Here is a 26,273-nt window from a genome sequence, read left to right on the forward strand (position 1 = left end):
TTAGCTGCCCTAAAATTCCTGTTGCCGTCAGACGACCCCTTTGCCTAAGACATGTCATCATATAACAGGCTGATTCCAACCTTCAGGCCTCTCCCCCCGCAGGACTCTCTTCTGGATTTCCTTGTCCATTCCTTCTCATCCGTCTACCCTTCCTAGTTGGACCTGGCTGAGCCCTGGTGAAATCTCTGCCTTTCCTCCTCTCCGGATCCAAGCACCCGTCACACCGTCTCTCCCCACTTTCCTCCATCTCTGTCCAGTGCCCTCCCTCTCCCCCTCCTCCACTCTGCCTCCAGCTTTTTTTGGCTGCTGTCTCTTCCTCCTCCTCCTCCTCCTCCCTCCTTCCTTGACGCTGAATAATCAGGCCTGGCTGTCCTGGTTTCTGGAAATACCCGTGTGTGGGCAGTGGCTCAGGGCTGGAACAGGGGATGGATGGATGGGGGCCCCTGGGCAGCCCCAGGCCCCCAGTGCAAAGACAAGAAAATCCAGGGGTGTCGTCCATGCCTGTCTCCTGCTGGGGAGAGGAGGGCAGGAGGTTTATTGAGCAGTGGGGGAGGGGTGGGAAATCAGAGGGCATGGACACAGGCCATCTCGTCTCCCAAGTCCTCCTCGTCGAAGCGGGAGAGGATGGATTCCTCATCGCTATACAGCGAGCTGGTCCCCTGTGCCAGCAGGTCGCTGGCAGCACTGTCCATCTCATCCAGCGTCAGACGACATGCATCTGCAATCTCCTGCTTGGCCAGGGCAACAAAGCGTGGGTCTCGAGCAAACAGGCCCAGACCCTCCGAGATAAGCACCTGGGGGCACAGGTGGAATCAGTGTTGACAGAGGGCACAGTGTTCACAGAGGGTTCAATGTAGATAAAGGATGTGCCCATGAGGGCATGTAGGGAAGTCAGTGGGGGACAGGGGTGAGCAGAGGTCGTAGGGCAAAGGGATATTTACATGCACGATGAAGGACCTGGGGACTCCTTCCCCTCCTCCTCCAGCTCCCACCTCCTTCCCTTCTCCCCCATCCATCTTGTCTATATGCCCTCTGGACTCACAGCCTCCACCAAGCTGTCAGCGCTGCCCCTCTTGCCGTGGCTGGGGTCTGAGTGGGTTCCAGGCATGTGCAGACAGGTGAAGGTGCGCAGTGGGCCACTGGATCTACCGAGGTACCCCTCCCCCGCTGCTCCCTCTTCCACCAACAACAACGGGGCATACAGGAGCCGACCCCGCTGAGGCGGTGTTGCCCAGGAACCCTGAGCCAGAATAAACATCAGAGGGGCAGGGATGGGTGAGTAGGGTATGAGGATCTAGGACTCACTCCTGTGCCTACTCCTTTTCCTCAATATACAACTGGAGTGAAACTGAATGGATTTAAGTCAGGCTTGAGTTTATTTATGTAAGAGCACAGAAGGCCTGGGTTTAAATGTCAACTCTGCCACTTACTAGCTGCATGATCTGGGATAAACCTCTCTGGGTCTCAGTTTCCTCACAAGTACAGTGAGTGTTGTGTGCATTCATTCATGTGTCTTGTTCTTCAGAAGGGCCTGAAGCCTGGAGCAGTAGCTCATGCCTGTAATCTCAGCTCTTTGGGAGGCTGAGACGGGCCAATCACCTGAAGTCAGGAGTTTGAGACCAGCCTGGCCAACATACTGAAACCGTGTCTCTACTAAAAATACAAAAATTAGCTAGGCATGGTGGCGGGCACCTGTAATCCCAGCTACTTGGAAAGCTGAAGCAGGAGAATTGCTTGAACCCAGGAGGTGGAGGTTGCAGTGAGCCGAGATTGCCCCACTGCACTCTAGCTTGGGTTACAGAGCAAAACTCCATCTAAAAAAAAAAAAAGAAAGGCCCGATGTACTGTGTTTGAGAAATTCAGCCTAGGCTGCCCCCACCTCTCCAGACCCCAGAACCACTTCCGCAGCTTCACCTGAACCCTGCTGGGCCCTGAATTTCGCCCACGATGATAGGTGCCTGGGATGGGCAAATCCTCACAACTGCCCTGGCGCTGCAGACACTGGATGGTAAAGGAGGGCTTCCGACCTGGAGGTGGGTGGGGCACCAGGGGCAAACAGCAATGTCAGTGCTTCCCCAGATCTCTATCCTGCAGGCCCTTGGGGGCTCCTTGGATCCATCCCTGCTCTCACCTGCAGGCGTGGGGGGCAGCAGACGGCGGCGTGGTGCAAGGTGTCCATCCATGTATTTCTGAGCTCTGTGAGGTGGCAAAAGGACTGGGCATGGAGGAGTCCCTGCCTGCTCATCTATGTAGGAGAGCCTGTGTGGGTGGGAGGGCCAGGGATGTACTTGGGCAACAGTCCTCCCCTACACAGTTCCCACCCCTCCCCCACCCCAGCTCATGGGTTCATCCCGTGGAGCATGGCCAGTGTACCGATCGGGGACTTCCTCTTCCTCATCCTGCTTGTCTTGCCCTTTGGTTCCCTTGGGCTGAGAATTTCCTTCTTCTGGGATGGTGAAGATGAGAGCCCCAGAGCCTCTCCTGTGGAAAGTGAGGCACATTAGGCAGACCAGATCCCCCAATATGTGGTCCTGGGCCCCTGGTTCCACGAATCACATGCCCCAACCCCTACAGAAACACTGGGCTTCCGGATTTTTTTTTGTTGAGCACAAGTCACATAAAATTAACATTAACCATTTTAAAGTGACCATGGGCTTTTGTTTAACAGGCATTCATCTCATTGGAAGGACCCAAAGTTTAAAAAAAAATCAAAGTTGACCTGTTAGAGAGACAACTTCAACACAAAACTGGGCATGTATTAGGAATGAGGGGAGCCTGTAAAAACTCGGCACTTTATTTTTTTATTTCCATTTTTTTCTTTTTTTTGTAATTACCCACTCATGACATCTAATCATCTTTTTTTTTTTTTTTTTGAGATGGATGTTGCCCAGGCTGGAGTGCAAAGGTGTGATCTTGGCTCACCGGAACCTACGCCTCCCGGGTTCAAGCGATTCTCCAGTCTCAGCCTCCTAACTAGCTGGGATTACAGGCATGCGCCACCATGCCCAGCTTATTTTGTATTTTTAGCAGAGACAGGGTTTCTCCATGTTGGTCAGACTGGTCTTGAACTCCCAACCTCAGGTGATCTGCCCGCCTTGGCCTCCCAAAGAGCTGAGATTACAGGCATGAGCCACCACGCCTGGCCGTATTTCTATTTTTTATTTTCCAAGACAGGGTCTTACTCTGTCACTCAGGCTGGAGTGCAGCGGCATGATCTCAGCTCACTGCAGCCTCAACCTACCAGGCTCAATTGATCCTCCCACCTCAGCCTTCCAAGTAGCTGGGACTACAGGCATGCGCCACCACACTGAGCTATTTTTAAATTTTTTATATGGACAGGGTCTCATTATATTGTGCAGGCTGGTCTTATACTACTGGGCTCAAGCGATCCTCCTGCCTTGGCCTCCCAAAGTGCTGGGATTACCAGTGTGAGCCACTGTGCCTGGCCAAGTTATACACTCTAATTATTATTTTTTAAATTTTAATTTCATCTGCTTATGTATTGTCTAAAAGCTAAATGCTTGACATGCATTACCTCATTTCATCCTTTCTTTATCCTTGTGAAGTGCTTTATCATCCCCTTTATACAGGTGAGGAAACTGAGGCTTATAGAATGAAGTGAATAGGCCAGGCTTGGTGGCTCATGCCTGTAATCCCAGCACTTGGGAAACCGAGGCAGGTGGATCACCTGAGGTCAGGAGTTCGAGATTAGCCTGGCCAACATGGGGAAACCCCATCTCTACTAAACGTACAAAAAAAAAAAAAAAAAAAAAAATTAGCCATCATGGTGCATGCCTGTAATCCCAGCTACTCGGGAGGCTGAGGCAGGAGAATTGCTTGAACCTGGGAGGTGGAGGTTACAGTGAGCTGAAATCGAGCCACTGCACTCCAACCTAGGCAACAGAGCAGGACTCTGTCTCAGAAAAAAAAAAAAAAAAAAAAAAAAAGTGGGCGGGGGGAAACAGAAATGAAGTGGCTAGCCCAAGGTCACTTAGCAAATGGCAGAGCAAGGATTTGAACTGAAACTCTTGGTTTCACATAATGTGCTTTTTGCATTAAACCTTTGCATTGCTTTTCTCATATGAATGTCTTATCAGCCTCTATTTTTACCTGAGCCCTTGAAACACCTCCATGCTTCCCAAATTTTTGCTCGAAGGCCTCCAGGCCCTCCCTACTACCACCCAACCTCCTGTCTCCTCAATTACCTCTATCCAGTGTCTAGTCCTTGCCTTTCCTCACAATCTACCTCCAGACACTTGACAATACCTGTAGGTGTGGGATCCAGCCTGGGACACACTGGGCTGACTGGAGGTGGGAGTCCCCCTGTCATCATCACTGGGCCCAAGGGAGAGTGAATCTGGAAGTCTGTCCCCGACAGGCATAGACACAGAAATCCTGGAGCCCCGGCGAGATGGGGGCTGGGAGATCATCGTGGAGTCCTGTGGAGAGTCACAGGACTGAGTGTTGCATCCCCATTGTGGCTAAGTCTTTTGGTCATATAGCATAGCTCCCCTACAGATCCATGAATATGGGCCTTGCCCTCCAACAGCAGCGGTAAATATCAAATAAATAAATAAATATTTGTGATAGGGTCTTGTTCTGTCACCAGGCAGGAGTGCAGTGGCACAATCACGGCTCACTGTGGCCACAACCTCCCAGGCTCAAGTGATCCTCCTGACTCAGCCTCACAAATAGCTGGGACTACAGGCTTGGACCACCACTCCTGGCTACTTTAAATTTTTTTTTTTTTTTTTTTTTTTTTTTTGTAGAGAGGCGGTTTTACTATGTTGCCAGGGCTGGTCTCGAACTCTGGGGTTCAAGAAATCCTCCCACCTTGGCCTCCCAAAGTGCTGGGATTATAGGCGTATTTTTCTATTGCTGAGGGGGGTTCTCTGGTGGGGCGGTGGGGGGGAGCTTCTTCCCAGAAGCAGTGTAAAATCACTCAGGGAATTGATGAAGTATTTTACAATCAAGTTCCTGGGAGAGTGAAAACTTGTCCTTACTCTGTTAGTTTCCAAGTCTTTCTCATCTCCCTCCTCCACTCCCTCCTGCCCCTCTTCCTCCTCCTCCTCCGTGTCACAGGTGAGGGCCTGGCGCATCTCAGGACCCAAGTTCTGCAGGCTCCGCAGACCAGCCTGTGGGGGTGAAGAAATAGGGAAGCAGGAAGCTCAGGGTTTGAACTTCCCTTCTCTGTTTTCTATGCAGGTGGGTAGGGTGGGGGAAGGAGTCCTTCAGCCACTGTGGCCCTCTGTGAGGCCTGGGGCCTCAGTTTCCTTATCTGTGACATGGGTTTCACAAGATCAAAATGGAGGTCAGCCTCAGCCACAGCACTACCACACATGCCCATTCACAACAGGCCCAGCCCCGAAGACCTGAAGGGCGGAGGAGGAGCTAGGGGCGGCCTCGTTGCCCAGTAGCCCCTTTTCTTTCCTCCGCCGGAATTTGCGGAAATAGTCCTGGATCAGAAATGTGGCGTAGAACTTGCCCACGGTGACCTCCTCCTCTAGAGGCAAGGGATAGAAGGCAAGATCACACAGGGGTCCTCTGCCCCAACCCGCCTCCCCATCTCCCGACCCACCAGCATGGACTTCCCCTCGCCCTCTGGCCAGCGCTGGTTTTGTGGTGGAGAGCAATCATCTGCCATGCAGAAGCTGGCGCAGGGAACTGGGGCGGGGATAGCTCACCGTCTGGTGGGGGAATGACCTCATCTAGCAGCTTCTGCTTCATCCGCTTCCAGATCTTTTTGATGACAATCCGCAGCTCCTGGTTGGCTTGCTCCAGGTTCCCTGCGTTGGAGGAGGATATGGGGCATAAGCCAATAGGAAGAATCTCCACAGCTGCCCCCTCACTGTTGGAGGGGGGGGGGCTTCACAAGCTGCTACCGCAGATACACACCGCCCCCATTGGAGGGCGGGGAACAGGCCTGGAGAATCCGGTTACCCATTTTGAGGTTCAGAACTAGGAGTGGGGCCATCATTCAATAAGTTTGGTCCTTTTACCTTCCCCAGGGAGGATCCCACTCCTGCCCCTCCCCTACACCTTCTGTCTTGATCTTCAGGGATGTCCGAACCAGGGCAAAGAGTGTGGCGTTGAATGTCACCGTCCCATCTGAGTTGAGGGGCATGTTCATTGCCACAAGTCTCTGTGAACACCAGACACATGAAACCCACTCTGGGAAAATGCCGGGTATGCAGGCACAAATGTTCAGGGGCAGAAACCTCTAAGGATACGACCAAACACCCCTTCCAACCCAAGGCAGATCCCTTCCCACCCTTGCCATGTGATAGACAGCCCTCTCAGGGGCCTGGGGGTGGACAGGTGCACAGACCTTGCAGGCCACTCGGTGTGGGCACAGCTTCCCGAATCCCAGAGGGGGCTGGATACGTCTCAGCAGGGCAACCACATCCAAGTGTTTGATGCGGCCCCTGGGGGAGGAGTGGAGGTGCCACTGGATTGGTGATACCCCCTCTAGCTCTTTCTCAAGGCCCGATCAGCTCATCACTACCTCCCCCCACCAACATTCCAGAGCTTGCCAGGGAAGAATCGGAGGGCAGTCAGAGAGGGCAGACGATGGGCAGTGGAAACCTCGGGGCATCTATTGACTGGGTAATGAGATGCAGAGGTCAGACATTCAGGGGCTAAGGGATTGTGTAGGGCAGTGCACTGTCCCCTGGATTCTAGGTAAGGCGGTAGAGGGCATACTTGGCCCCAGGGTCATATTCAGACCAGATCCTCTTGAATTCATCAAGGTGATGGGGGCCCAGGATGGACCAATCTCTGGTGAGATAATCAAAGTTGTCCATGATCACAGCCACAAAGAGATTTATGATCTGTGGGGCAGTGAGTAGAGGAGCGGGGTTAGGTGAAGGGCAGAACAGCGTCATGGAGGGATGGTGGGAGGCTAGTGTGCGCTTATATGGTCACTGGGTCATGAGTCTGGGTTGATCTTGTCATCGGGCCAGTCACTCTGAAGATCTGGGCTGCCCACATCACATCCCTGAGCCCCTCAGGCCCAGCCCCCATGACAGTGGTGGTGGTTGTGAGGAAATGGTCCTCACCAGGAAGGCACAGAGCATGAAGAAGCTGATGAAATAAGCGATGGCAAAATTGCTACCACAGGTAAACTCTTCACCAGGGCCGAAGTCAGATTCAGGATCACACCGACTTCCAGGAAGGCTGGCAAGCATTATCTCCTGCCATGCCTCACCGGTGGCACACCTGGTGGGGGTCACACAGGGGTAGAATCCTGAAGGGGAGGCTATGAAGTCATGGCAAATGGAGTTGCGGGAGGACTGGAGAGTGAGGAGATGACCCACTTCTCACAAGGGGCTACATCTGGCACAGATAATATTTCAATATTGTAACAGCCAGTGTGGCCATGTTGATGACAGTCGTGTTTGCATCTTACAAATGAGGCACTGAAACCTGAGAAGGGGATGCGTCTTACAGCTAGAAAGAGAATGGCTGAGGCTAGAATAGTCTAACAGACTCCTCACATCATAGCCAGGAAACATCTCGGGTTGTATGGAGCCCCACGCTGCCCTGTTATTCCCATAGCTCAAGCAGTCTGGGGCTCAGAGAGGGTGTATGGGCACCCACGGGCATGCTGGAGATTGAGGTGGTAGGGGATTGAGTAGATGTCACCTGAACAGAAGCAGCACAGCCTGCGGAAAGGTCTGGAAGTTGTTGTTTCGGTTTATCTGTGTACCATCCTGAAGAGCCACCTTGCCAAACATCTGTGGACACACCAGAGCTGTGTCAGTTAGGTGAACCCACGCCCCACCCATTTCACACCTCCTAATACCTAAAGGAGCCTCATAACTCTGACAAACGGGGCATCACTGCGATCTCATTTCACAGATGTGTAGATTAACCCAGGGCCATCCAGCTTGTCTGTCTACCTGCCACCCCTACTTTCGAGCCATTCCTACCCTATCCCCTGTCAGCAGAGGAGTGCCTAAGGGATGCCTCCTAAGGTTCCCACTTGCCTGCATGCCAATGACCGCGTAGATGAAGAATATCATTGCGATGAGAAGAGCCACATAGGGCAAGGCCTATAGGGATGGGTGAGGGTGGCAGAGAATAGATGCACAGGTTCAGGCAGAGAACTATAAGCCCCAGAATGCACCGGTTTCCCTGGCCTGGGCCTACTGGGAGTTGCAGTCCATCTCCAAAGTGCCCAGAACTGTGGTGTCTCTCAAATGTGAACATAGTGTTAAGTAGATAGAGTGAGGTCAGTGATGCCAGAGCTGTGTTGAGAATGGAGAGCCCAGAAAAGAGAGAAAATTGGAAATGATAATTTGGAAATGGGTATGGCATGCTGCGGGATGTAGTACTGAGGGTGGTAAAGGGGCAGGCTGAGATGTGTGAGATGGGGGCGAGGTATGGTCAAAGGGATGGGGTAGGGGATTACCTGGAAGGATTTGATGAACGTCCAGAGCAATGTGCGGATTCCTTCGCCCTTACTGAGAAGCTTGACCAGCCGCATGACTCGGAAGAGGCGAAAGAAGGTGATGGAAATTCGAGAGCTGTCTTCAGAGCTCTGGGGTGAGGGGTGCAGTAGGGATGATCAGTTTGCATTTACTCCAGTTATCTCCCTATTTCATCTCATGCTTTGGCCCTCCCAGTACCCAAATCACTCAGGTCCTAGGGTAATCGGAGGGACGGAGGGACGGAGGGACGGAGGGACGGAGGGACGGAGGGACGGAGGGACGGAGGGACAAGCAGAGAGTCCCTATTATGAGGGTGGGCTACCTCACCGAGGTGGCCACCATTCTAGAGGGAGATATGGCCAATAAAGTGGTGATAGGGGAGATGATGAGATCATAGGCCCAAATGAACAAGGGGAGAAATGATGAAGCAGATATAGGGGGTGGTCGTGGGGTCATTATACAGAGGACATTAGGAAAGTTTATGTGGTTGTGGATAAGGATGTTGTGGAAAAAGTTGGTAATGGGAGTGCAAGGGAGAGGAGAGAATAAAGGATGGATGAAAGACATTGGAGCCAATAGAGGAAATGATGGAACCAGTGGAGTCATGGAGATGATGGAGATGAGAGATTCAATGGAGGAGCCAATGGAGAAGCCAGTGATGGAGATATGGAACCAGCAGCGTTGTCAGTTGAGGTGACAGAACCATGTAGTACCCAACGGAGGTGATGGAGCCAATGATATAGTCAGCGGTGATGACAGAGCCATGAAAGAGCCAGTGTCAGAGACGATGAAGTTGGTGGAGAAATGAAGCCAATGAAGTCATCAGAAAAGATGGAGCCAAAACAGGAGTCAGTAGAGATGACAGAGCCAATGGATGGGGGATGTAAAGGCAATGAAAGAGAGAACAGAATAACAGGAGAGGCATTTCAGGAGATGGTGGAGCCAGCAGATAGGTTACAAAATGGAATGAGGAACCTGGTACAGGGGGACTTTGGCTGAACCCAATAGGGACTCAGAAGAGACAGAGCTAGAATGAGAAGCACTGAGTCTCCAGGAGTAGGGAGGATGTGAGTGGGAGCCACCTACCCACGTGAAAGGGAGCCCCCGGATAAAGGTGAGGGAAGGTGTGTAGGGTGAATGGATAGTGGAAAGGCCAGTTCTCACATTGACTTCAGTGACTGCAATGTCCACTACGCTGCCCACCACAATAAGAGCATCAAACGTGTTCCAGGCATCAGTAAAGTAATGCTGCAGGCAGGAGAAAAGCAGTGCCCTGTCTTCTCAAAGTTCTTAAGCCAGGGTAGGGCGCCAATAGTAGTAGGGGGTGCTAAGGGGGCCAGGGCTTAACTTGGACCACACAATGGGCCTGCACCTGAATCCCTCTCACTCCCTAGCCTCACACTCCCTGGTTGCTGCCCGCATCTCCAACCCTAGAGCTTTGAAATGTGCTCCACCCCAAAGGAATTCATCCACTGGTGGGTGGGGCTAAAGCAGGGGGGGCACCTTGGGCTTGAAGGCGATGATTTTGAGAACCATCTCGATAGTGAAGAGGCCAGTGAAGACCATGTTGAGGATGTCCATGGCATAGTTGAAGGGAGCAGTCTGCTCGTAGTGCTACAGGAGAAAATCAAGTGGAGATGGAGCCTGAGGCAGAGATCCCCCACTCCCAACCAAATGTTCCTTGGCCCGGGCTGAGGCGAGTGGGGACATGATTGCACTATGGATTGGCCAAACCCCTTGCACTGTCTGCCTCCCATTTTGGATACTGGAAAGGTTAGTTCTTGATTCCTAGCTTCTCTTGTATCTAGGCAAGGCCAAGTTGACTAATGATACATAAACATAAATCTGCTGTTGATTAGCAGCTTCTGTAAAAAATATTTTGCTTTCCAATAAGAGGATCAAATGAGGAGAGGCCCCTGGTGCAACTCTCCCTACTTTTTCCTGCCTCGAGTGTGAGTTTGATGTCTGGAGCTCTGACCATGAAACAACAACCATGAGAACAAATGCCAATTTGCTAAGAATGGTGAAGCAGAAAGACAGACAGAGCATGGGTCCCTGATGAACAATGAATGGCCTACCTCTGCACGTCTTGATACATGAGGTAATTACCACAGTTCATTGACTCCAGGAAGCACATCTTTTTACATTTTAGAATCTCTGAAATTGGGGTGCATTTTATAATCAATGGCAACTTACAATGGCCACTGGCTACTTTTTTTTCCACATTCTCACATCTCTGAAATCAAGATGCAACTTACAAGTATTGGGCATAGACTTGAAGAAATATGGCAAATGTCTTTATAGCTTTAGTCACTGTTAGTTGGCAGGGGGTTTGTTACTTGCAGCCTAAAGTGTTCCTAATGGTTCCCAAGGGATTATGTGGAAAGAATAGGGTCAGAGTCTGGTGGGGGGCAGGCAGAGATCTCAGACCTGCATGGCTAGGGCAACTGTGTTGAGCAGGATGAGCAGGAACATCAGGTACTCGAAGGCAGCCGAGTTCACAGCGGCCCACACACGATACTGATGCGGGTTCTTGGGGATGTAACGGCGGAGTGGCTGGGCCTTGAGGGCATATTCCACACATTGACGCTGCATACCAGGGCAGGACATGAGTGAGCAGTGGGGTCCTGAGGCAAGGGGGGGAAGGGTTGGTGACCATCCATAGGGGGTCAAGGGTCAGAGGTCACCTGGTTCTTGTCCAGCTCACAGTTTTGGTACTCCTGCTCGCCCTGGGCACGGAAGGTGATGATGACGAAGCCCACAAAGATGTTCATCATGAAGAACGCGATGATGATGATGTAGACAATGAAGAACACCGAGATCTCCACACGGTAATTATAGATGGGGCCATGGTCCTCTGCGTATGCGTCGATGGCCTTGTATAGCAGTCTGTGGGAGCCAGAGGTGGGTAGATGTGGGGCAGGTTAGGGGATTTCTCAGACCCCCTCAGACCTGTCCCCAGTCCACTTATCACAGACACTCCAGAGTTTCCTGCCCAGCACCTCAAAGACCCCTAAATCTCCTGACCTAACCACCTGGAACCTCCATACATACTCTAAGAGACCCCTGCCAGGCCCTCAGAGAGTCCCCAATCCCCTGTCCCACACCCTCAGAAACCCCCATACAGCCCTCCAGAGAGTCTCCATTCAGACCCTCAAAGATTCAGAAATCCCTTAAGTTCCCACAGACCTTCAAATCCCCGTCTCCAACCACCCGGAGACCCCCATGCAACTCTCCTGAACTTGCCCACAACGATCTGGAATTTTTTTTTTTTTTTTTTTTTTTAACCTCTGTAACAAAATTTCACTTGGCAGGATGATCTGGAAATTTATCCCTGTCCCATCAACTTGAATCCTTGCTCCATCTCTTCCCGGAGCTCCCCAACTAGTACCCCAAAGAGCTGCGCAGCTTTTTAGAAACCCCTGAATCTCAGCTTCGTCTCTTTGAAGACCAAGGTGTTTGCCCCACCTTGAAGAGCCGCACCCCAATGCAAGCGACCAACCCAGACCTCCACTCTGTCCCCCCAGACCATCTCCAATCCTCTCTAGGCTTCTATCTAGCTACCTAGTTCCTTAGAGACCTCTGTCCGATTCCTGGAGACCCCTCACCTAAGTCCCCAAAGAACCCCCACCCAGATTCTGAGAACCCCACTTCTACAGTCCTCTGATACATCCCCCACTCTTCAGAAAACGCTATCTAGTCTCGAGAGACCTTCGTCACATCCCCAAGGTACACTCCCACCCATTCCCAGGAGATCCCAACCCAATCCTGCAGAGACCCCTGCCTCATCCCCTTATATCTCCAGGGCCCTGTCCCTCACGCAGGCCAGCCTTCAAAGGTGGAGACAGTGAAAAGGGCCATCATGGCTGAAAGGACATTGTCAAAGTTGAAATCACTGTTGACCCAGAGCCGCTCCCGGACCAGGGGCCGTGACACGTCTCCATCTGGATACACCAGGAAGGAGCCCCTGTGGATGTTGCAAACAGGTTAGATGGGTGAGGAGGGGTGAGGAACTGGAGAAAAGGGGCTGGGGTCTCCAGCATCGAGGCAGCAGGACATAGTGGTGGAGCAAGATGGTCTGGGTTCAAATCCTGATCCCTCCATGTCCTGGCTGAATGACCTTTCGCATTCACCCTCTCTGCTTCTGTTTCCCCACTCTAAGAAATAAGGATAATAACGGAATGGATTTCCTGGCTTGTCACAAGTCAATAAAGGAGACTAGTGTCTGGCACATAGTTGGCATCATTTCCTCATCACCATTATCATCCTCATCATCACCTGCCAGGAAAAAGTATAATGAATAATAGCCAACGTTTATTAGCACTAACTATATGCTAGCTAGGCACTGAGCTAGGTTTTGCTTTTTATTTATTTATTTATTTTTTTGAGTCTCCCTCTGTCACCCCCAGGCTGAAGTGCAGTGGGATGATCTCGGCTCACTGCAACCTCTGCCTCCTGCGTTCAAGTGATTCTCCCGCCTCAGCTTCCCGAGTAGCTGGGATTACAGGCACACAACACTAAGCCCAGCTAATTTTTGTATTTTTAGTAGAGACAGGGTTTCACCATCTTGGCTAGGCTGGTGTTGAACTCCCAACCTCAGGTGATCTGCCTGCCTTGGCCTCCCAAAGTTTTGGGATTACAGGTGTGAGCCACAGCACCCGGCCCAAGCCAAGGTTTTCTGTGTAGCAACTTTACATTGTACAAAGTACATTTTCCATGTAGTAACTCATTTACTCTTCACAACATCCTTGCGAGATAGGTACTGTTTAGCCCCATTTTTCAGTTGAGTGAAATGGGACTGAGTAAGGTTAAGAAATGTACCTAAGTCTCATGAAGTGGATTTGAAACAGGAATATCTGACTTCAGGGCCCAGGCTTTTAACTACTACCCTCTACAGGAGTTTCAAAAAGATGGAAGCTGGGGGCTCAGGGCAGGGGTGGTGATTGCTAAGGGTTCTGGAGTGGAATGTAGGTCACTCTGGGGAATGTGGAGAGGGATCTGGGGGAGGTATCAAGGGTTCTCCAAAGACTTGGTGAGATCTGAGGGCCTCTGCAGTTCTTGGGACAATTCCAGGACTGTATCTTTGGGCTTTGACGAGATCTAGGGTCTCTATAGTCTTTGGGAGGGGTCTTGAGCGCCATGGAAGGCAGGGGCTTGGGCACTCACTTGCATTCTTGGGGGGTGTGTTTGGCCTCATCCGTGCAGGTGTAGAATTTTCCCTGTAGGGAGGATGTCTGTCAAGTAGGTTAACCCTTCATCACACCCCCGCCCGGACCCCTGCCTTGCGTTCCCTCCAGTGTTTGCCCCACCTTGAAGAGCTGCACCCCGATGCAAGCGAACATAAATTGCAGAAGTGTGGTGACAATCATGATGTTCCCGATGGTCCGGATGGCCACAAATACACACTGCACCACATGCTGCGGGCAACCAAGCATATGGCTACTGAACACTGCAGGCCACAGTGGTCATGGGGCAGGGATTCTGGTCATAGATGCAGCTCAGGGATTGGGCTGGGGATATGTGGTGATGGGTCAGGGATGTATGGTTAGCAACATGTGTTCAAGAGGCAGTGTCACGGGTCAAAGACGTGTGGGCACCCACCAGGAATAAGTGTTTGCTGGGTGGGGATCTGTGGCCACCTGTCAGGGAGCTGGGTCTGAGAAATGTGGTCACTGGTAAAAAACGTATGGTCACTTGGAAGGAACACGGGTCAGGCCACATGGCTAGCGATCAGGGATGTGTGTTTACATGTCATGTCCAGGCTGTATGACCACACAACAGTGCAAATGGTCAGTTTGATCAGTGATTCTGGCCCCAGGGGCAGGGCAGGGCCTGGGTCCTGTGGGTTTGGGTGGGGTGGGGTTACCTTGAGTCCCTTGGCCCTGTTGATGGCTCGGAGGGGCCGCAGTACTCGGAGTACTCGCAGAATCTTCACCACCGAGATGGCGCTGGAGCTGGGGACGGGGCAATCCTCAGGCACTGGCCCTGGCTGGGGCCCGTGAGAGGAATGGGGAGGGCTGCGTGGGGGCTGTCACTTACTGGATGCCAAAGGAGATGAGGGACACGCTGACTACCAGCAGATCCAACATATTAAACCAGCTACGGCAGAAGGAGCCGCGGTGCAGGAAAGCCCCAAACACTGTCATCTGGGGACAGGAGGACATGAGGCTAGACTCCAGACCTGGGGATGGTGGGGGCTGGAGGAGGTGGGGATGGGGACAGGAGAGGTGGACTACAAGGACGGGTGGGGAGAGTGCTGGGGCAACTGAGGGAAGGACTGTGGTCCCATTAGTCACCTTTAGTAGAATCTCCACAGTGAAAATGGAGGTGAAGGCATAATCGAAGTAACCCAGAATCTGCAGCGGTGTGGGGGGCGGGGGCGGGTGAGAAAGAGCAGGGAGCCACCAAGTCACGACTCAAGGGGATCCTAGGTGATTTATCAAAAGGCTTGGCCATCAGAAAGATTAGGGTTCAAATTTGGACTCCTCTGCCTCTGCCCAGCTACATGGGCGCCCTTGGCCTCCTTAACCTCTCTGAGCACAGCTTCCTCCTCAGTCAAATATTGATCTCCTCCCTGGCGCTTCCCTGTGTGTTGCACACACAGTAAAGGCTGGAATTGCATCAGCCGCCATTATTAAGCCTCTCTCTTGTCTCACCTAGGGCTCTTCTCCTTGTCTCCACCCTGCCCCAGCTTGTGCCCACTAGGACTGCTCTGGGAGGTTCCCCTCAGCTCTTAGCTCCCAGCCAAAGGCTCACGTGGTTTCGGAAGGAGTGTGCTCGGATGGGGTCCTCGGCGGCCAGGGATACACTGCTGAGGATGATGAACACCAGGATAAGATTGGTGAAGACATGATGGTGGATGAGGGTGTGGCAGCCCTTCCTCAGCCTGCAGAGAGGGAGTGGGCCGTGGTCAGAACTCAGGAACACAGAATTGATTGGGATTCCAAGGGCTACAGCTTTGGCCCTGCTGCAACAGGCCAAGCCCTCACTCCCACCTTGGCTGCTCCATGGTCCTCCGTCTGTCCCAGCCCCTCCTGCCTCATCTCCCGCCCCCCCGCCACTTCCAGCACTCACGGATTGGTTTGACTGAGGCAGAAGAAGGCACTGCCCTCAGGGATGGGTACGACTTTCTCCTTGGGTACAACTTCCTGCAGGAGTTCCACACCCCCTGCACCCTCTTCCTCTTCTTCCTCTTCCTCCTCCTCCTCCTCCTCCATGTCTGGCACCAGGGAAAGACCACAAAAGAAAATTAATTGAGTAAGTTGACATAAAGCACCCGGAACAGTATTTGTCATATAGCAAATTCTTCCCATTTCCGTGCTAGAATGTTGGCTCCTCCAGGAAGGTATTTTAGTGTGTTTTGTTCACTGCTGTGTCCACAGCACTTAGAACAGTGCCTGAGACACAGTAGGAACTCAGTAAATGTGTGTTGAATGAATGTTGTATATACACACTATTATATAATAAAGGCTCTGAGAAGTTCAGCAGTAAACAAAACGTGTTTGTCTTCTTTTTTTTTTTTTTTTCTTTTTAGAGATAGGGTCTCACTCTGTCCCCTAGGCTTGACTTCAATGGTGCCATCATGGCTCACTGCAACCTTGAACTCCTGGGCTTAAGCGATCCTTCTGCCTCAGCCTCCTGAGTAGCTGGGACTATAGGATGGCATCATCATGCCTGGCTAACTAAATTTTGTAGAGATGGGGTCTTGCTATGTCGCCTAGGTTGCATTTCTCTTCTTTAACTTCAACGTTCCCAAATATTACTAACCACACACCAAGTCTGTTATTTTCAGGATGATCCTGGAAAAGGCTGATCTCTGGAGAGGAGGGTCTCAGGGAGCAGGAGCTGTCTGCCTGAGCTCTGTCCCCAAGATCCCACACTTGCTCCACCTGGCCCTGCCCACTTGCCTGCTCCTTCACTCCTTGCACCCTCCTCTTCCTCTTTCTCCACACCAGGCACCTGAGGACAGGAAGACGGGGGTCATCAATGGTGAGGGAGACACAGGGAATGGAAACAGGAGAGGCATGGAAGAAATGCAATAATTGGGGAATGAATAGGCAGAGAATGAAGGTCAAAGACATGCACATGGCCAGGTGTGGTGGCTAATGCTTGTAATCCCAGCACTTTGGGAGGCTGAGGCAGGTGGACCCCTTGAGGTCAGAAGTTCAAGATCAGCCTGGCCAACATGGTGAAACCCCGTCTCTATCAAAAATAACAAAAATTAGCTGGGTGTGGTGGTGTACGCCTGCAATCCATTACTCAGGAGGCTGAGGCAGGAGAATCTCTTGAACTCAGGAGGCGGAGGTTTCAGTGAGCCGAGATGGTTCCACTGCACTCCAGCCTGGCTGACAGAGTGAGACTCCATCTCAAAATAAAACAACAACAACATAAAACCAGACATACACACATAGACAGGTAGTGGTGGAAGTGGGAGGTGTAGACAGTGTCCACGCTTGTAACTCACCAGCTCTCCATTCTCCTGTGGGAGGTCCTTCTCACTGCTCTTCTCCCTGTATGAGGAAATAGGGGGTGATTTCTGCAGATGGGCAAGGCTGAGGGGGATCAGTACAGTCAGAACAGACCTTTCTTGGATCCCACAGAACCTTTTTGCTTCCACGCTTCCCTGCTGCCCCTCCCCCAACAGTCTGTTCTCAAAGCAGCCAGAGGGAGCCTGTTAAACCCTGTGTGGGACATCTCAACTCTGCCCACAATCCTCCCATGGCTCCTGAACTCAGGAAAAACTACAGTTCTCACCCTGGCCCAGAAAGCCCTGGATCTGGCTCCCACATTTCCTCCATTGATCTTCACTCCACACCACTCTCCTTGCTCGCTCCATTCCAGCCTCACTGTTTTTTTTTTTTTTTTTTTTTTAAACAGAGTCTTACTCTATTGCTCAGGCTAGAGTACAGTGGTGCAATCTGGGCTCACTGCAACCTCTGCCTCGTGGGTTCAAGTGAGCTTGTCCAGCTATTTTTTTTTTTTTAATTTTTAGTAGAGATGGGGTTTCACCATGTTGGCCAGGCTGATCTCGAACTCCTGACCTCAGGTGATCCACCCTCCTGGGCCTCCCAAAGTGCTGGGATTACAGGCGTGGGCCATTGCGCCAGGCCATCACTGGTAGCTTTTTGAAAGTGCTAAGAATGTGGCCAGGTGCAGTGGCTCACGCCTGTAATCCCACAACTTTGGGAGGCCAAGGCAGACGGATCTCCTGAGGTTAGGAGTTCAAGACCAACCTGGCCAACATGGTGAAACCCCATCTCTACTAAAAATACAAAAAATATTAGCCGGGCATGGTGGTGCACGTCTGTAATCCCAGCTACTCAGGAAGTTGAGGCAGGAGAATTGCTTGAACCTGGGAGGTGGAGGTTGCAGTGAGCTCAGTGAGCTGAGATAGCGCCACTGTACTCCAGCCTGGGTGACAAGAGCAAAACTCCATCTCAAAAAAAAAAAAAAAAAAAAAAAAAAGAAGTGCTAAAAACATTAGCACCCCAGGACCTTTGCACTTGCCACTCCCCTTCCTTGAATACTCTTCCTCCAGATATTTGCATGGCTCACTCCCTCACTGCATTCAACTATCTGGTGAAATGTCACTTCCTCGTAGAGAGCTTCCTTGCCAACTTTAACCCCAAAGAACAATCTTCATTTCTTGCTATCCTTTCATTCTATTTTATTTATTTTCTTTTCTTTTCTTTTTTTTTTTTTAAAGGCTAGTCGAGTGAAGCAGTGGGAGTGGAGAAGAAGCAAAGAAATCTGTCACTGGTTGTGATCAATTAGTTGTAAACACTGCTTCACTCGGGCCAGCCAATTTCTCTTTATTACATATTATCAACATACATTATATATTCATCTGTTTATGTTTTTCTTGTTTTCCCCAACTAGAATGTTAGTTCCATGAAGGCAAGGACTCTGTCTGCCTTGACCCGTGCTGTCTCCTCAGTATCTACAACAGGACCTGGCAGAGAGTAGGCACTTAATAGATGCATGCTGAATGAATGAGGACTGGCAGATTGTATCTGGAGATAGGGATTACCAGGGTGACTAGAGTCATCTCTGGTGGTGTGGGTGTCTTGAGGGATTCCCAGTCAGGGACCCCAGAGAGAGATTGTGTTAGGGGTGGAGCCAGATCTCACCCGCCCTTGTCCTTGGCAGTGCCTGCATCTCCACTGGCCAGGTTGTCCACAGCAATGGCAAGAAACACATTCAATAGGATGTCTGGGATGAGCTTAGGCTGCAAAGGTTGGAGAAGCAGCCTGCCTATAGACCACCCAGGTCTCCCTGTCCGCCCCCACTCCACCATCATTCAGCCCCACAAAGCTCCAAGGATACAGTTGCCACAGATGAAGAGAATGATGAAATAGATGCAAACCAACATTCCTGGGAAGAAGGGACCACCATACGCCATGATACCATCATACATGACCACGTTCCAGTCCTCGCCTGTCAGGATCTAGGGGTGGGAAGTCACCGTGGAGCTCTTGAACCCCCTCCAACTCCAGGGACCCTCGACCCAACCATCCCAGGGTCTCCAGACTCCACCTGAAAGACAGTGAGGAGGGCCTGGGGGAATGTGTCAAAGGTGCTTCGCTTGGTGTGGGTCTGGTCAAAGTTGAACTTGCCCCCAAACAGCTGCATGCCAAGCAGGGAGAAGATGATGATGAAGAGAAAGAGGAGAAGCAGCAAGGATGCGATGGATTTCATTGAATTGAGCAGGGATGCCACCAGATTGCTCAGAGATGCCCAGTGTCTGCAGCAGAAATGAAAGGGGGCCGGATCAATGCCATGTCCATTGGAGCGTCAGGAGCCAAGGCAGGGCTGCAGCTTGGGATGCACCTGGGCAGGTGGGGCTCAAATAGGCTTTGATGTCAGTGTTGGAAATGATTTTGGGGTTGGAGTGAGATGAGAGTAAGAAGTGGGGGAAAGTTGAGTTTGGGATTATGGCTGCAGTTAGGGGTGTAATGGGAGATTGGGAGATGAGGTCAGGATGGAGGTTTAATGGAAGTTGGTGAAGCTAAAATTGGGTTTCAGGTTGAGACTGGGCCTGATGTTGGGGATGGGGTTCTGATGTATTTGGGGTTGGAGATGGAGTTAAGGATAAGTTGTGGTGGAGGATTTGGACAGAAGAGGGGATGGGGTGAGACAGGCTGAGGCTGGAAATAGAGTTGCAGTTGACAAGAGGGTGATGGTAAAGGGGTTAGGGACATGGCGGTTGTGTTTGGGGATTGAGGATGGCATTATGGTTGGTGGTTAGTGATGAGGATGGGGCTGGGAGTTAGGGATGAGGTGGGAGATGGGGGTGGGCTTGGAAATGGGTGCTAGGGTTGTAAATGGGCTCATAGGTGACCCGTGGTTGGGATCAGAGATGGTATTGTGGTTGTGGATTGGGATGGGTTTGGGCTGGGAATGAGTATGGTGTTGAAATTGGAGACGGAGTTGGGGAAAAACGTTAGAGCAGGAGTTGAGGTTGAGGAAGGCGATGGAAATGGAGTAGACATTCTCCCTAGTGGATGAAGACAGGAACTTGTGTCTGCTTTGATTCCTGGTGTTGCCCTAGGGCTTGGTAGGGCACCTCACACGCAGCAGACACTCAATGGATGTCTGCTCAATGAATGGTGAAGCAGATGAAGTCATCATTGGAGCTTGGGTGGGGGCTGTTGGGGCTGTGTTTAGAGCCCCAGTCTTTCCCCTCCCTCGATACACACCTGGTGACCTTAAAGATCCTGAGGAGGCGCACACATCGGAGCACCGAGATGCCCAGGGGCTGCATGGCACCCACCTCCACCAAGGTGGTCTCCAGGATGCCCCCACAGACCACGAAGCAGTCAAAGCGGTTGAAGAAGGAAGAGACATAGGCAGAGGGGCCCAGGCCATACAACTTGAGAAGCATCTCGACCGTGAACAAACAGAGCAACACTTTGTTGGCATACTCTGTTGGGAGAGGGGAGGGAGTGATTGGCCTGGCCAGTTTCCGTGATGACATGTAGGGGGTAACTAGGGACCATGGGGTGACCCGGGGTAGCTGGTATCAGGCCAGGTGCTGGCTGAGGGAAGGCTTAGGGCTAGGGATTAGGATGAGTTTGTAGGTCAGAGTAGGTGAAGTTTTGAGGGGCTTGGAGATGGGGGCAAGGGACAGAGATGGGGTGGAGGGGCCAGAGTCAGCACCTATGAGTCCAGGAAGACCCCAATTCATAAGTAGAGTTAGAGTCTAGGGTTTCTTTGGGACTGGGGCTGGTTTGTGGGTTATGGGTTAGAAATGTGCTCAGTATTCAGGTTGAGGCTGAGATTATAAAGAATAATAGTAAGAGCTTACACTTATAAAGTGTTAGCTATATAGTGGGCCATACGGTGTCCTAAGCACTTTTCACCTTATGTCATTTAATCCTCTTCACTGGGCCATGAAGTGGATACAACTATCTATCATCTCCATTTTGTAGATGCGGAGAACTTGTCCAGACAGTGAGATGTTGAGAGCCTGGATTCTGGAGCCAGGCTGCCTGGGTTCTAATTCTGGTTCTGACACTCACTAGCTGAGTCCTGAGATTAGCCGCTTAACCCCTCAGTGCCTTGGTGCTCAGTGTTCTGTGCCTTGGTATTTAATTCGCATAAGGTTGTGGTGAAGAAATTGTCAGTACACATAAAGAAAGGTGCTGAGAATGGAGCTTGAGGCACACAGCAGGTGCTACCTGTGTAAGCTACAAAGTGGGATGGGACAGGCTAAGGGCTCTGCATTTATTTGGGGGTGGGGAAGCAGTGTTTTGGAGGCTGAGGTACCCTAGAAGTCCTGGATTTGAGCTTCTGGCATAGAAGGAATAGGAGGCTGGGGGAGATGACTGGCAGGCTGGGGGTGTACCTTGGATCTGGGTGAGCCACACAGGCTGCCCGTGGTGCTCAGAGGCGATGGTCAGCGTGTTGAGGAAGACAAGCAACAGCACAGCCCAGTAGCAGGAATTGGACTTCACAGCCCGACGGCAGCGCGCCCGAAGGACCCGGTTGGTTCTGCGGAGGCGGCGGCTAGGGGAAGGGGAGCCCACCAGCTGAGATCACCTACCTGAGCCTGCCCTGGGGATCTCATGTGGGGGATCCCAAAGGTCATGAGGGCTTGGAGGTGGAGGGGCTCTCAAAGTCTTGGAGTCAAGGATTCACACAACTTTCCCAACTCACCAGACCCTGGTTTTCATGATCTTGTTTCTGAAAAAGAGGGGGGATGGGAGGTGGGTGTCATAAAGGGTAGAGGGGGAGTCAGTGGCTGGAGCCAGAGATCAAGGACTGAGGTCAAGGCTTGAGGCTAAAGAAAGAATTAGGGTCAGGGTTTGGACTGGCTTCTGGGCTGGGTCAGGGGCTGGGGGCCCTCACAGGCAGCGTGTACAGCTGGCCAGAGCCCCCTCCTCCTCATCCTCATCGCCTTGGGTCTCTGTCATCGAACCGGTGTCACTGGCTGGGATGCTGGCTGTAGGCAAGGTGGGGATAGTGGTCAGGACCTGAGACCCTGAGGTCCAACCTTTGGCTTTCACCTCTGCCTACCCACCCCCACCCCAGCCTGCCTGGACCCCCACCATGGCTGCTGGTGGAGTGTGTGGAGCGAGTAGAATGACTGAACCAGCGTAGACGTCCACGCCTCCTATTGGTCAGCTCGGCCAGCTGTGGCCCTGCAGGGAGAGAAAGGACAATTAGGGAGGACATACTGGGGGCAGGGTTCGGGCCATGTCTAAGGTAGGCATGTCATTTGGAGTCTTTGATTCTGCATTTTGAGCCATAACTCAGGGGCTGGGGCTAGAGTTGTTGCAGATCAGGCCTGGGTGGGTCTCAGGAGGGCAGACCACATATAAGGCATGCAGGGAATGGCCCAGATTGGAGTTGCCTACGATGGCCCGCCCAGCCCTCTTCAGCCAAAGAACCAAGGTTGCCGTCAGTGGAGGGGTCCTCCATGTCCAGCTCTTCGGCTTGAGTGATCCAGTCCAGGTAGCCCCGCAGGTCCTCCTCCATCTGCTGCTTTTCCCGCTGTTTCTGGAAGTCCCCACGAGCTTTTGCTTTCTCTCTCTCTTTGGAGAACTCCCTGAGGGAGGAGGATAGAGGCTTAGGGGGAGGAGCCAATCCGAACACCTTGCTTTCATCACTCCGTCCACACTAGCATCCTAGCTACTCTTTGAATATGTCAAGCACATTCTAGCCTCAGAGCCTTTGCACTGACCATTCTCTTTGCTTGGAACGATTTTCCCTCAGATAACCACATCATACACTCCCTCATCTCTCTCTTTTTTTCTTTTCCCCAGAGACAGGGTCTCACTCTGTCACTCAGGGTGGAGTGCAGTGGTGTGATCATAGCTCACTGCAACCTCAGTGTCCTGGGCTCAGGTGATCCTCCCACCTCAGCTTCCTAAGTAGCTAGGACTATAGGCATTCGCCACCATGCCCAGCTATTTTTGTTCATTTTTTGTAGAGATAAGGTCTCACTATATTGTGCAGGCTGGTCTCAAACTCCTGACCCAGAGCCATCCTCCTACCTTGGCCCCCCATAGTGCTGGGATTACAGGCATGAGCCACTGCACCTGGCCTCTTTCACATTTTTACTTAAATAACAACTTGTGAAAACAGCCTTTCCTTACATCCCTGTTTATAATCACAAGATCTCTCCATTCTTATCTTTTATTTTCCTTTCTTTCCACAGCACACATTCCATATAAAACACTACATATATGTGTGTGCCAACATATAAATGCACACACTTATTCTATTGCATATGTTGCTATTTTCTGTCTCTCTCTATCAGAGTGTAATACCAGGAAGGCAGAGATTTTTGTCTTTTGTTCCATACCTAAAATGGTGCCTCACATACAATAGATGCTCATGATTGAATGAAGGAGTATTTCAGATGAGTTTTGAAGGATACCTAGGAGTTTGTCAGCCACAAAGAAGGGGGCAGTGGCTGAGGGGTGGGAAGCAGGGAGTGTCTAGGTCCCTCACCCACTCAGGACACCAAGCACAAGGTTGAGGACGAAGAAGGACCCAAAGATGACAAGGCTCACGAAGTACACCCAGGGCAGTTCATACCCCATGGCATCCTGCATCTGGGGAGAGAAAAGGCATGCACCCCTCAGGATAGGCAGACACTCCTGCTTGAGTGTCAGGGAGGAAAGGCAGGTACAGCCTCCAAGCTGTGTGCCCACAGTCTGCCTCACCCAGTAGAGCACGTCGGTCCAGCCTTCCATGGTGACACACTGGAAGACTGTCAGCATGGCAAAGAAGAAGTTGTCAAAGTTGGTGATGCCTCCATTGGGCCCTGGCCAGCGCCCGCGGCACTCAGTCTGGTTCATAGTGCATGCACGCCCGGATCCCGAAGACGCACAGGGCGATGGGTCCTCCTCCGCTTCCATGTCTGCAGGAAGACCGGAGCTTGGGGTTTCCAAGCAGGCCCACTCGAAGTGGCTGCCACCCTGAAGCCCCGCCCACTTAGGACATTCGACTTGGGTCCTAGATTTTTCTTTTTCTTTTCTTTTCTTTTTTTTTTTTTTAAGACGGAGTTTCACTCTTGTTACCCAGGCTGGAGTGCAATGGCACGATCTCGGCTCACCGCAACCTCCGCCTCCTGGGTTCAGGCAATTCTCCTGCCTCAGCCTCCTGAGTAGCTGGGATTACAGGCACGCGTCACCATGCCCAGCTAATTTTTTGTATTTTTAGTAGAGACGGGGTTTCACCATGTTGACCAGGATGGTCTCGATCACTTGACCTCGTGATCCACCCGCCTCAGCCTCCCAAAGTGCTGGGATTACAGGCTTGAGCCACCGCACCCGGCTAGATTTTTCTTTTTTCTTGTTTTTCTTGCTCCATCGCCCAGGCTGGAGTGCAGTGGCACGATCTCGGCTCACTGCAACCTCTGCCTCCCGGGTTAAAGTGATTCTCCTGCCTCAGACTCCTGAGTAGCTGGGATTACAGGCTGCTGCCAACACGCCTGGCCTAATTTTTGCATTTTCAGTAGAGATGGGGTTTCACCTTGTTGGTCAGGCTGGTCTTGAACTCCTGACCTCAGGTGATCCACCCGCCTATGCCTCCCAAAATGCTGGGATTACAGGTGTGAGCCACTGCACCCGGCCATGTTCTAGATTTTTCTAAGGCCACCCTCAGCTCCGCTTCTAGAGCAGAACTCTGTAAGATCCGTATTCTGAACCACTGGGAAGCTAGGGATCCCACCAACAGGGATCTGAATCCTGGGGTGGAGTCTTGTAAATAACAATACAGTAAGGCAAGAGCCTGGGGGCGGAGTCTTGTGAATTTGGGCGGGTCTCTTGAAGAGGGGAGGGGCAAGGCATGGGCTAAGGTCTGCAATAAATGCTCTGAGTGTATGAGGCCAGTCCTGGAGGATAGTCTTTTTTTGTGTGTGTGAGACAGAGTCTCACTCTGTCGCCAAGGCTGGAGTGCAGTGGCGCTATCCGATCTCAGTCCACTGCAACCTCCGCCTCCCAGGCTCAAGCGATTCTTATGCCCCAGCCTCCCGAGTAGCTGGGATTACAGATGTGCACCACCACACCCGGCTCATTTTTTGTATTTTTAGTAGGGACGGGGTTTCACTGTGTTGGCCAGGCTGGTCTCCAACTCCTGACCTCAAGTGATCCATCCACTTCGGCCTCCCAAAGTGCTGGGATTACAGGCATTCTCCATGGTTCCAAGTCGAGGATAAAGGTTTTTAAAATTGTTTTAAATTAATTAATTAACTTATTTTTAGAGACTGGATCTCACTATTTTGCACAGGCTGGTCGCGAAATCCTAGGCTCAAGTGATCCTCCCGCCTCGGCCTCCCAAATGCCGGGAATACAGGCGGGAGCTACCGAGCCAGGTGTTGTCTTAGTGCGGGACAGGACCTTAGCCTGTGGGTGCAGTCTTGTGATGAGGCGGAGCTATTAGTGAGGTGGGGTTGTAGTCTGATTTAGGGCAGAGTCTTGAATATATGGGTGGGACTTGGTTATCTGGGGGTGGAACCTGAGCCTGGGGGCGGAATCTTGTGAATTTCAGTGGGTTTCTATAAGTGCAGCCTTGAATCTGGGAACCAGAGGAGGGGGCGTGTTCTGCCTAGGAGGGGCGGGCCAACTAACCTGATCCCAGGAAGTAGCACGTCTTGTGCATTCGTCCAAGGAAGAGCTCGAGCCCAATGATGGCATAAATGATGATGACGAAGAGCACGAGGAGTGCAATGTGCAGCAGCGGCACCAGCGCCTTCATGATGGAGTTGAGCACTATGTGCAGGCCTGCGGGGAGGGAGGGGTAGGCAGAAATAAGGACGGGGTCAGCTCAGTCCCACCCCCACCCTCCACCTCCGATCTTGGGGGATAAGCCACTCACTCGGGACCCCAGACACCAGCCTCAGTGGCCGCAGCACCCGAAACGCCCTCAATGCCTTCACATCGAAGCCTCCCGGCTTCCCCCCGGTATGCGGGGCGTCGCCTGGCCGTCCGGGACCCTGCTCCAGCAGCACGCTAAACAGCCTGATGGGGGAGCACCGGGCAGGGAGGTGGAGGTTAAACTAGGATTCCCCCCTCCACCCTACCCTTCTCAGAAATGCACAAGTCCCTGTAACTAGAAATAGAAATGGGTTTTAATCATATTCTGATTCTGGCTGCCGAATGCCGAGGGTCTGAAAGGGTCACTTTCTTGACCCCAGAATTCGGCGGGCCTGAGGGTAGGAAGGCGGCTAGGGTGGGGTGCCCCCCGCAGACGCGCACCCGACCACGACGATGATGAAGTCGAGTAGGTTCCAGCCATTGCGGATGTAGGCGCTGGGGTGGAGCACCAGCCCGTAGGCCACGATCTTGAGAACAGTCTCCACAGTGAAAATCACCAGGAATACATACTCTA

At 51.9% G+C, this 26,273-nt stretch overlaps 1 protein-coding gene across 1 annotated transcript; it reads right to left on the reverse strand.

Annotated features, from left to right (window-relative positions):
- Window positions 1-496: 496 nt before the first annotated feature.
- CACNA1F (calcium voltage-gated channel subunit alpha1 F) lies at window positions 497-26,273 on the reverse strand. The gene is made up of 44 exons (XM_010350230.3): window positions 26,141-26,273; window positions 25,761-25,903; window positions 25,514-25,666; window positions 23,606-23,802; window positions 23,391-23,494; window positions 22,325-22,482; window positions 21,983-22,075; window positions 21,783-21,876; window positions 21,591-21,617; window positions 21,280-21,440; window positions 20,132-20,357; window positions 18,969-19,176; window positions 18,759-18,879; window positions 18,563-18,644; window positions 16,897-16,942; window positions 16,340-16,391; window positions 15,507-15,651; window positions 15,189-15,318; window positions 14,729-14,788; window positions 14,472-14,578; window positions 14,299-14,386; window positions 13,742-13,849; window positions 13,599-13,651; window positions 12,253-12,399; window positions 11,120-11,321; window positions 10,863-11,021; window positions 9,936-10,046; window positions 9,597-9,680; window positions 8,414-8,542; window positions 7,989-8,054; window positions 7,645-7,736; window positions 7,059-7,218; window positions 6,703-6,830; window positions 6,329-6,425; window positions 6,040-6,142; window positions 5,685-5,786; window positions 5,373-5,503; window positions 5,004-5,135; window positions 4,267-4,439; window positions 2,374-2,481; window positions 2,132-2,259; window positions 1,915-2,027; window positions 1,043-1,240; window positions 497-794 (listed from the first exon to the last, which is right to left on the reverse strand). Exons 3-44 carry the CDS (start codon window positions 25,638-25,640, stop codon window positions 564-566), a joined length of 5,181 nt encoding a protein of 1,726 aa, XP_010348532.1. The 5' UTR covers window positions 25,641-25,666; window positions 25,761-25,903; window positions 26,141-26,273; the 3' UTR covers window positions 497-563.

This window comes from Saimiri boliviensis, chromosome X (genome assembly GCF_048565385.1).
Source record: "Saimiri boliviensis isolate mSaiBol1 chromosome X, mSaiBol1.pri, whole genome shotgun sequence".
Lineage (NCBI taxonomy): Eukaryota > Metazoa > Chordata > Mammalia > Primates > Cebidae > Saimiri > Saimiri boliviensis.

What these genes read in the sequence shown, in the direction of transcription:
- CACNA1F (XM_010350230.3), bottom strand. Translation starts at nt 25,640, where the DNA reads ATGAAGGCGCTGGTGCCGCTGCTGCACATTGCACTCCTCGTGCTCTTC. An exon ending in CCTGAAGATCAAGACAGAAG is followed by an intron (nt 5,787 to 6,039) that starts GTGTAGGGGAGG and finishes CCTCCAACGCAG; the next exon opens with GGAACCTGGAGCAAGCCAAC. An exon ending in AAGACTTGGAAACTAACAGA is followed by an intron (nt 4,440 to 5,003) that starts GTAAGGACAAGT and finishes GACTCTCCACAG; the next exon opens with GACTCCACGATGATCTCCCA.